The 10,740-nt window shown below is 36.8% G+C and overlaps 1 protein-coding gene across 2 annotated transcripts; it reads right to left on the reverse strand.

Moving 5' to 3' along the window:
* Nucleotides 1-3,787: 3,787 nt before the first annotated feature.
* On the reverse strand, nucleotides 3,788-10,554 carry LOC133522622 (zinc finger C4H2 domain-containing protein). Of its 2 annotated transcripts, none has more exons than XM_061857995.1 (5): nucleotides 10,369-10,554; nucleotides 9,387-9,558; nucleotides 8,081-8,259; nucleotides 6,261-6,356; nucleotides 3,788-5,484 (listed from the first exon to the last, which is right to left on the reverse strand). In XM_061857995.1, the coding sequence occupies exons 1-5, from the start codon at nucleotides 10,425-10,427 to the stop codon at nucleotides 5,358-5,360; spliced, it is 633 nt and encodes a 210-aa protein (XP_061713979.1). In that variant the 5' UTR covers nucleotides 10,428-10,554; the 3' UTR covers nucleotides 3,788-5,357. The 2 variants fall into 2 exon arrangements, with proteins under 2 accessions (XP_061713979.1, XP_061713978.1); XM_061857994.1 differs by having other exon boundaries at nucleotides 6,222-6,356; nucleotides 10,369-10,552.
* Between the last annotated feature and the right edge of the window lie 186 nt (nucleotides 10,555-10,740).

Raw genomic sequence — 10,740 nt, forward strand, 5'->3', positions numbered from 1 at the left:
CGAACTTTGTTTTGTTAGGTTTCTAGATCAAGAAAGAAAATGTAATGGTTTGCATACACAGCTGTTCATGTTGTGTGTTGATATTGACGGTGGCGTTTTCGTAGAATGCAATAGGAGGCGATATTAGTCATCTTACCTAGGTATAAGTAGATTCGTTAGGTAGGTAAGTAGGGTCGAGCATTTTTTGTCCTACTCCTACGGAGGTAAAACGTTTATTGTACAATTACCTAAATAACGTAGAAACTATTCGAAATAATTTTAAAATACTTCTTACAATAATAATAGTAACAACAATATCGAGAACAAAGAGATAATATGTAGCCAGCAATTAAACAGAAATAAACATTAACGCTCATTTATTGTTGTGAAATATGTGTTAACTGCTATCAGAGCACGTGACCGGCTGGACGGATATAATCACACCTCTTAAGTAGACCAAGATACCCACTTACCAGGATAAGCTTTTGCTGGATATAAGAACACCTGATGCATGAGAGCCACGATCACTTAGACAATAACTTTTGGGTTCAGAAAATATGAGAAAATAAATATTTTTTCCGGGCGGATAATCTTACACATGCGGATCGATCTAGTCCCAAACTAAGCAGAGCTTGTGTACTATGGATACTAAGCGAAGATATACATAACTTATATAGTTCGTAACGTTCGTAGGAATAAGGCTTTGGACAGAGAAACATGGCGGTTTTTGGTGTCGGAGGACAAAAAACACTTTTGGTCGCTGCGCCACAGCAGTAAGTAAGTATATAGTTCGTCGCAGGGTCACTATTACCGACTATACTAGGAAGCCATTGTAAATACGTCATAATTTGTACGTATTCAATTTTTTTTTCCAGACTGTTCACGTTCTGAGACCATCAAACTAACTAGCGAATTTCGCCGTCCTTGTTTGATAGACTGGATTCCTTGTAACTGTTGTAAGTAGGTTGCTTTATTTAGTCTGCAGTGACCCGAAACTCTCATGCTTCTCGCATCGTCTATTATACATGCGCGTTTACCATTAAACACTGAACATTACAGTACCTGCAATGTAATAATATGTTACACAATGAAGGCCGCAAAAATATCTGACGTGATCTTATTTGTAGAGCCATAACGTGTGCGTGTCACATATTTTTGCGGCTTTCGAAGAGTAACATATTATTGCCTGTACTTGACTACTTTAATCTAAGCTAGACTTGTGATTTAGTAGGTACTTGTACTTTTTACTCTTTAACCTTTTCTACGCCGTGCCAAACACAAAAGCTGTCACTCGGACGCCACGTCTCCGAAGTGTCAAAACCGAAATTGAACTTTATGCACACGCTCGTGGGTCTATGTTGCTCTGTGTCGAATTAATCAGTCTTCGGCGTTGGACCTACGGTGCGGATATATATCAGTCATTGGCGTCAAAAAGGTTAAAGCTTCGACCTTCTTGTGATCTCCTTATACAGACTTTGCGACATTAAGACATGGAGTCGCGAAAAACACTGACATATGCATATGTACAGTCAGCGTCAAATACTTCGTAGCAGTCAAAGTAGCCAAATAGTTCGGTACACCATATATTTAGTATGGTGTACCGAATTATTTGGCCACTTTGACTGCTACGAAGTATTTGACGCTGACTGTATAACTTAATTTCGAGTTCAATCTATTATATATCGTGAAATCGTGATACTACCACAATTAAGGGTTTCTTTATAATTGTTGTTGTTAACAGAGTCCCGAGGAAAACAAAATAGAGAATGTTGTCTTCCTTTTATGGAAGTTGGTTAAAAGACAAAATATGCAGAAAAAAATGCTTTACAGAGCTGGATACGGGTTGTTTTTCTTTATTTTTTTAGAACACGATAAAATAAATATCCAATATAAATTATATCAATGAAGTATCCTTCAGCTAATGATCTTTATTCTTACTGATGTGTACACACGCGTACCACCCTCCACACCGAAAACTGTCAATTCGTAAACCTTATTGCAAAGAACGTAAGTCCAAGATAGGTCAATTAACCTTGTGAACGCCAGACGGCTGTGCGCCGTAGACAGAAGAGGGGCGCCGTGAGGCAATCCTCCTCACCATGTACCTATATATTTCGAATAGCTTAGCTAGGTTAGGGCGCCGTGATACAATTTTAAACTTGCCAGTTCGCCGCGGACTGCAAAAGATTGGGAACTCCTATTAAGCGAAATTGAACTTTAAGGGAGTCCCGCGTAAGTCTCTATTGCATTGGCGAAGCTGACTGCTATGGCCGTCATTGGCGTCCTTGGCAAGACTTTCCGATGACGGCCACAACCTACTGTGGCGGTCAAAAGGTTAAAATTGTTGTTATTATATTACTATCAATATTGCACTCATTTTTCCATGAACGACAAGAATACACAGCTTTCAAAATGGAACAGCAACATATAATAGCAACTTCTCCGTTGGTGTTTGATGAACAGGTCTCAAAAGTGTACAAGGAATTAAAAGTCAGTGGTCGACACAGATGAACGTTTTATTGTAAAAACATAGCTATACACAATGCGCTGTACGCTACTATTTACACGAAAATTGGAATATGGCTGACACTGGACAGGTTATAATACATATAATATTACTGTTTAGTTTTATTATTCTGTATATGTTCACTGGCAATCGTTAGTTATGAAATATAGTATATTATTCGAACACAAAGTAGGCAATTGACTAGAATTCCTACACTCAACTGTCATGTTTTGAATGCAAACAAAACCACTTCAACATACAATATAACGCCAGTGATATATACTGAGATTCTAGAAAATGTTGTTTAATTTATTGAATCAGGCCCTCCAAATTCATGTCAAAGAGAATTTGAAATAGAGGTGGATTGTCAAAGTAAACTTTGTAACCACAGGAAATTTACTGCCATCTTTCGACAACTTTTAGAACGCCATTTGACTTTGATCCCTATTCTTTCACTCATATATGTTAAATTTGTTAAAGATTAAAAAGTGGCGCCATATACATAGCCAAAGATATGGCGGTATGTTTTCGAGCGATGGCGCCGTAACCATACACATATCAGTAAAATAATAAGATCAACGTTCTAAAAGTTTTAATCATATGTCGAAAGATGGCAGTGAATTTAAAGTGGCTACAAAGTGTACTTTGACAATCCACCTCTATTTCCAATTTTCTTTGTCGATAACCAATTAAACAAGGGAGTGAGCATAAACTATGAAGGCAGTACAGGAGACGTCAGATTTTATGTATGTGAATTTTATGCTTCGCATGTAGCCCACAAGATGGCGGAACCTACTATGCGCAAGAAAACGTACGAGAACGGTAGATGGCAGCACTTGCTTTGGCGTGAAGTGACAATTCAGGCCATAAGAGGGCAGTGGCAGACCCTCCAACGGGTACGGTCCCCGCTGGTTAGTAAAACATTATTGTTTTCATTATTTTTTTGCCGTCAGGCATAATTCTATTGCTATTAAGGGACTAAACAAAACCTTTCTATATTATTTTCTCTTATTATATAAAACAAAATTCAATTTGTGCGACAATTGGGTTGCTGTATGTATTTCCCTTTGCAAGGTTAGTGAGTGATATTGATGCTACCATAAACTAGCATTATACCTAACCTAACCTAACCTAACCTAACATCAATACTTATCCAACAAACAAGGAATTATCGTCAGGTGACAAGCAAAACTCCACTAATTACCACAAGTTCATTAGCCATAATGAACAATATTACTACTAAAATAAGTGTATATTCTGTACTCTGGTCTCGAAAGAGAAAGCTCAAAATCAAACAACTCGTTTAATTATACACAGTGCTGACGGCAGTTTGTTTAATTTGGCTGTTACTATACTCCACACAGATCACACAAAAAAAAATGATTACCTTATAAAATGCACGGTAGACACACGTTCACTAGTTGTAAAAATGAAAAGAGCCATCTACCGGGAAATTGAGTAAGCTGCTTATACAATAAGGTTGATGTTTGTTTAATTATTTTTTTGTAATTAGTGAGTTTTGCTTGTCACCTGACGATATGGTAACCCTAATAATTCTTCCGTGTCTCTCGTCATAAGTGTATAATATAAATTGCTCAACAATTCAAGTCTGTGTTTGGGCATAAGCGGTTAGACTAAACACATCGTATGTATGAAAATATTAAGAATAATTTCTCAGATTCTAGTGAAGTACTTAATTTAAAATAAAATTAAGTTAAACGGGAGAATTAATATCAGGGCCAAATCCTTGCTCATTGGGTTATATGCAGAGACTACTTAGACTCCACAATTGTATACTAACCTAACCTATACTTATATTACACTATAAAACTATTTACAAAATCTACATGCGTTTTAGAAAACAATATGGATGTTTACTTGGTATTTTTATATATATGTTTGGCACAGTTTCAATGTATTTTGATTGGACAACGCTACTTTTGACCTCCAATGCCTTATAATATTGCAGGCCTAAACAGTAAAAACAATATAACAGAATGTATATATTATATCCTTCAGATGACAAGCAGCTACAAATTTATAACAAAATACATATTGTTATGTTTCTTTTCTACTATTTGGCACAAATGGAAATAGTTGAAAAATACTATAATTTATCATAACTATGTGTATGTATGTGTATTTATATAACAGAAAATTATTTCTCGGTTCCTTCGCATGAATTTCTGAAATGTAATTTGAATGCATGTTTTAGTCTATCGCCAGACAAAAGAAATACAAAAAGTAGGACAACACAAACAAAATAAAATTCTAATATATAGTTAGTTCAAGAAAAAATAATTAGTGCATTCGACTCTAATCTAAAAAATCGTAAAATGTATGAATAAGCGGATCCCTTTGTTTGATATAATTATTGAAAGTCATAACTCTGAATCCGTTAACTTTTCAGGATTTTCGTGAGGTTATCCTATAGATAGGTTAGGTTCGTTTCATGCCAATCCTGAAAAGTTACGCGTTTCTGAGAAAAACTAAATTATAACTAACGAAAATGCGGACAAACAACATTATGACTTAAAATCTTATGGTAAACAATAGAGACCCATTAATTAGGTATTATTTGTGATCAACCACAAATAGTAGCAATTTATTTAAAAATCGAAATCGACGGAGCCATATGGTATATATAGATACTGTCATGTTACATATTTTATGTTTCTATAAATAAAAATTAAAATATTCCTCCCAGTACTTTCGAATATTTCTATCTTTAAATAACTGTATATTTTCCTTATATTTCGAAAACGATAAAAGCACACTCGAGTCGACTATATAAACTTGACTGCACATTTCTTCTCACTCCAGAATTATAAACAAACAAAACCTGGCAATAGTAACGTCATGAAATGTTCTACTATTTCTTCTTAGGTTTCTTAGGGTTCCGAGAGCGGGACTTGGCCTTGCAGAGCGGGCAGATGGGCGCGTTGCGGTGGATCTGCTGGTGGCACGACAGGCACGACTTCATCGGCGGCGGCTGCTGTCTGCAGGGTAACGAGGACCATACTATAACTTTTTTTTATATAAAAAAACCACGTCGGCCGTATGCTTGTTTACCACGTCGGTGGTAAACAAGCATACGGCCCGCCTGACGGTAAGCAGTCTTCGTACCCTGTATACGCCGGCAACTCCAGAGGAGTACTATACACAAAATCACATATTAGACCAAAAACTTTTATTTACGTCGTTTAGAGTGTAAGTTTCAAATTTCTATCTTGAAATACAGGAACCCTGTTTGTGGTTTAACACAGTCAAATCCAATATATGCGGATAGCAATAATTGTAAAATCTAAAATGATGAAAATGTTGAAGCAACCAAATTGTATAACTAAATGAAAAATATAAAAAAAAAATCTAAACAAAATTATTTAACATTTCAACAATGATTTGTAATCTGAACTGCCTTTTTAATTTTAATCTGAAAAAATGCAAATACACTTAGTATTTTCAAAGTAGAGAAATGTCTATCTAAATTGTAGCTTTATTTTTAAACTCAACTATTTTTTATATTTGCAGACTGTTCATTATAAATTTAAAATAATGGATATCGGTTTGTTATTTTAAAGAAACAATGACAGTACATTGTTATACGGTAAAATAAACAATTTAGTATAAAAATTTAACTTATAATAAAGTTTCAGGCTATTCAGTATACAAAGACGAAGACAGGAAATCAGGATGAAGGGAGAGAAAAAACAAAAGAAACAAAACAAAATCGAACCTCAGCGAGACGGTAAGGAAATCTTGGTCGAGAGCAGACCTGAACGCGGGCGGCGGCGGCGGCGGCTTGCGCACCGGCGCCGGCGCCAGGAACGGCACCGCCCGCGGCGCCGCCGCGCTCAGCGCGGGGAAGCGGCTGCAACGCGACACATACATTACTTCTAAATATATATATATATATCTAACACCATGTATCTTGATGCATCACTTTACTGTACATGTAAACAATAATAGTATATTATTACAGACGCCGGGAAAGGGCAATCCGTGGATGAGTTTTGATTTTGTCGGACGACGCGAAGCGGAGGCGACGAAAAAGACGAATCCACGAATTGCTGTTCCTGCCGAGGCATATATATATATATATATATATATATATATAGTGCTTTTCTCCAAACACGCGAGGAAATCAGGTGAAACAATCATAATTTAAACATGAACCAGCACTCAAATCGAACCTTCACATCAAAGACAATTTCCCTCTTTAACTATTTTTAAAAAGTTAAAGACACAACTATTCTGCCATTCAGTACAATTCAATATTCGCTCATTCAATATAAGCTGAATTTGCACGCATGAGATTTTTAAAAAAACATAAAAGTTATATAGGCTTTGATTTTATTAAACAGTATTCGCACGATCATACACGTCGGTCTTACACTACTCTATCCTATAGCTAGAAATGATGATGACCGGGTCGGGCCCGCGGCTATATTAATTGTCTGTCTGCGTTTTTCTTAGTGGATACATGTTTTTAAAACGTTAAAAACAATACAGTAATAACTTTCCCGTCCGCTAAAACATGACAAATGCACTTTCGGGAAATGTGACTTGTCTTCAAATGAATCATCAAAGATGTAGATTGCGGTGGCCTGGAAAAGAGTTAAAATAATACGAAACCTTATTGCGTGCACTTAAATTTATTATTTATCCTAATGTGAGAGTGATATTATCAGTGATCGGAACTATGGGAGTAAAACTTTAACAAAACTTATCAAGCGGACGTAAAAAGTGCTTATAGTCTTAAAAATATTCGAATATCTATGAATGTAAATATTTTTATGGCTGTAAGTACTATACTATTCCTATCCCTATGGACATGAATATTTTTAGAGCTGTATGCACTATTTTATGTCCGCTTAACAAGTTTTGTTAAAGTTTTACTCCCATAGTTCCGATAACGGCTCGATCGATTTAGTTTAAGTAATGACTAATGTATTAATTTTGTTTCACAGTCATTATGACATAAAATTTCATGAAATATACTAAAGGAACAAGATCAAACATGTTTCTTTTTTGCACTTTGAATTATTTAAAAAAATTAAGACGCTAATCAATGTAAGCAGACAGCTTTATGTATTGTGCTGCATTCGCATGGCGATTGCAAACACGAAACATGAATTACCATCTCATTCTGCTGCATAAGTGAGCTGAGAGTGAAGTAAAAGATCTTCACACTCAATATGATAAATATGGTATTGCCAGTTACGAAATAAGTATGTTCCTCATTATACGTGGTTGGCCGAGCTAAAGGTCCAGGAATAATATTAGGCGCAAAAAACTCACTAGAAATATGTTATTAGGCGGGTCCACACAGAGGCGGCGCGCTCGGTCGAGGATAACGCGCGCGTCGCCTCGGCCGAGGCACGTCTACACTGGCTGTTTTGTGCGCGAGAAAATAGCCTCGCGCGTGTGCTCGCTCAGTGTGGACCCTGCCCTATTTCCTTTTTAGGAATGAAAGGTATAAAATAAGTAAATTCCTCTCTATAAATCGCCTTTGTCTCGGCCAGCTATAATGTGAGGCAAAAAATATGAATGTACAAATTAATTTGAATATACAAAGAATGACAGGATACTGACTCTGGTGTGACAGGGCTTCCTTCCTCCTCATGCAACTCCGGCAGTCGCTCCAGACCCAAACACTGCCGCCGCAGTAGATCCACTTCCGCCTTCAACGGTCGATAGTCTTCGTGGAGTCGGGAAGCCGCTGAAAGCTTCCGGGACATCGACTCTTCTGTCTGCTTTATCACTGTTTCCATCTGTAACCAACATATACATGTAAATGCTGCTGGAAATTAAGCAATTTAATAAGTGTCGATATTATGATAATACGTATCTACTATCCGAAGTTCGTTATAAAGATAGTGAAAAGGAACTTGTTTTCCTTATTTCTTTTTTTTTTGACGAATTATTTTTATAATCAAAAACAAAGGTAATCCGCAACATGCTTTGTCAAAACACAAATGTAATCCGCACAAGCATCGTAACAAACTTATTGTACATTAAACCTAATAGATTCCGCAACAAGCTTTTCAAAAACATCTATACCCTGCAACAAGCCCGACCCAAAAAGTTCCCATTATGCCGGCAGCATTCTCCTGCTGTATGGCAATGAAAACCTGTTGGACAAGTCAAGACCTAGAGTGAGAATCATTACCCTAAACGCCTGCCCAATTCCCTAAAAAACTCCAGAGCCTCATTACCTCAGGGTCACAGACATAGATTGGTGTTGTATACAAATACTTTCGAGGGGTGACTTCAACGGAATCTTAGTCTAATCATGAAACAATAAGCATCTAAGACTAGTCACCCAGTTGGATTAAAATAGCTCTAGTTCTCCACAATCCAAACAAACACTTTGTAACGGCACATTTCCGAACTGGACACACAAATAAACATGCCATTGTATCAGTCCAAAAGCAGTTGCGCGATTCTGACTCTTATGACACAGGTTTAAGGTTACAAGTGTTTTTTAGACTAATGGACAGGTGGTCTAGTCACAGGATGTATGATTTACAAATAAATTATTGGTAATGGTTTTACATTAATACTTCTTTTTACGAGAACGATTACTAAAACTATAAAATATACTATGAAAGAAGACAAGAGTTCTGACTAAGATATTTAGGATCTAGGAGAGGAAACAGACTCAACAGGGAGTGCTCCCAATACTGGATTTCCATACAAAAACAGTACAGAAACCACGAATTCCCTGTTCTTGCCATAGAAAACCACTACCATTCTCTTGACTAAATTTCTCTACTATTTTGAGTATTTGATACTCCAAATACTGATGATTTTTACAACACTTTGCAAACATAAGCAGTATAGGTATACTCAAAAGTCAAAACTTTGTTGCAGAGTAACAAAAAACCCTATAACTCACCGCATTAATGTCAGCATGAATCTGTCGTAGTTCCTCCACATGGCTCATTTTTTCCTGCTGCAGCAGCTCCATCTCACGCTTGTATTGCGCCAAACAGCGGCCCTCGGCGTCTCCGGAGCGGACCTCTGTGAGGATGCTCCGCTTTAGGCGCTCCAAGGTGATTGTCTTATTCCTAAACATACAGTGAAGATGTGCATCACCCAGCTACAAAAGTGCATAACATTATGAATGGAATTCATTCATAAAGTGAGTATGCACTTTTGCAGCTCGCTGTATTTCATTAATAGATACAAACAAGAAAAAAAAACAGAAAAGAGAAAATGCCATAAAATTCCATCATATCAGCAATTGTATATATTGGATTGTAGGGTCGCCAACGCGCATGTATCTCTGGAGTTGCAGGCGTACATAGGCTACGGAGACTGCTTACCATCAGGCGGGCCGTATGCGTGTTTGCCACCGACGTAGTATTATAAAATAAAAATAAAGAAATGCTTAGCACATCAGCATACCTCAAGCCTGACACTGTGTACTGTGTGGGATTGTCATTTCTAGCATGTTTATGCATCGTGGTAGAAAATATTTAGCTGATACTATCTGAAGATAATCCAAGTAGATTTGCAGTTTAATAAACCACCAAAGGTCTCAGTGGGTTGTGATAGTGAGTGGAATTATTTTCTATTAATATCTGAAACTTTAAAAAAAAATACATCTTCCTTAATGTCAGAAGTACTAATTTCTTATGAATTTAAAAGCGGGATCAAGCAGAAGTCGATAACATAAACAATAATAACATTAACATGATATTAGTGGTATCGGTAGCTTTTCAGGGTTGTAGGACATGGAGTACTTGATACAGGCTACGCCGCAATGATCACAGCGATAAATTGAGGATTTACGGAACTATAATCGGTGTCAAGTGTTTATTGATCGAGTCCACAGGTGCGAACTTATCTCATAAAATTGCCAATAATATTCATACCTAATCTCCTTCATGGCTTCTAACTTGTGATATATTTCGCGTTCGTTTTCAGCGGTCATTTCTTATTCAAGTCGCAGTAAAAAAAACTAGCCGTAGGCTAAAATATTATAAAAATTATAACGCACAAAGCGAAAAGGATTCGACCTCGCGCACATGAGATTAACTAGTGACGTGACTAAACACTCATTCGCTGGTACCGCATTTTATATTCGATTGATACCAATTTATGTGCGTTTACCAATATTGCTTTAGTCTGTCAAGTCATTTCTGTCAGAACTTCAGAAGAAAAAAAGGGACAAATTTAAAAAATGTAGTAGGCGTCCCGTAGAAAATTATAATTTTGCGCCTTTTTGTACTGACCAAGTTGTTTGA

The sequence above is a fragment of the Cydia pomonella genome, chromosome 11, assembly GCF_033807575.1.
Source record: "Cydia pomonella isolate Wapato2018A chromosome 11, ilCydPomo1, whole genome shotgun sequence".
In the NCBI taxonomy this organism is placed as follows: Eukaryota; Metazoa; Arthropoda; class Insecta; order Lepidoptera; family Tortricidae; genus Cydia; species Cydia pomonella.

Excerpts from the sequence above, each read along its gene's own strand:
- LOC133522622 (XM_061857994.1), bottom strand. The coding sequence starts at position 10,427 with ATGACCGCTGAAAACGAACGCGAAATATATCACAAGTTAGAAGCCATG. Across the intron at positions 9,559-10,368 it reads GAAGCCATGAAGGAGATTAG|GAATAAGACAATCACCTTGG; the intron begins GTATGAATATTA and ends CTGTATGTTTAG. Across the intron at positions 6,357-8,080 it reads GGAAGCCCTGTCACACCAGA|CCGCTTCCCCGCGCTGAGCG; the intron begins GTCAGTATCCTG and ends GTCGCGTTGCAG.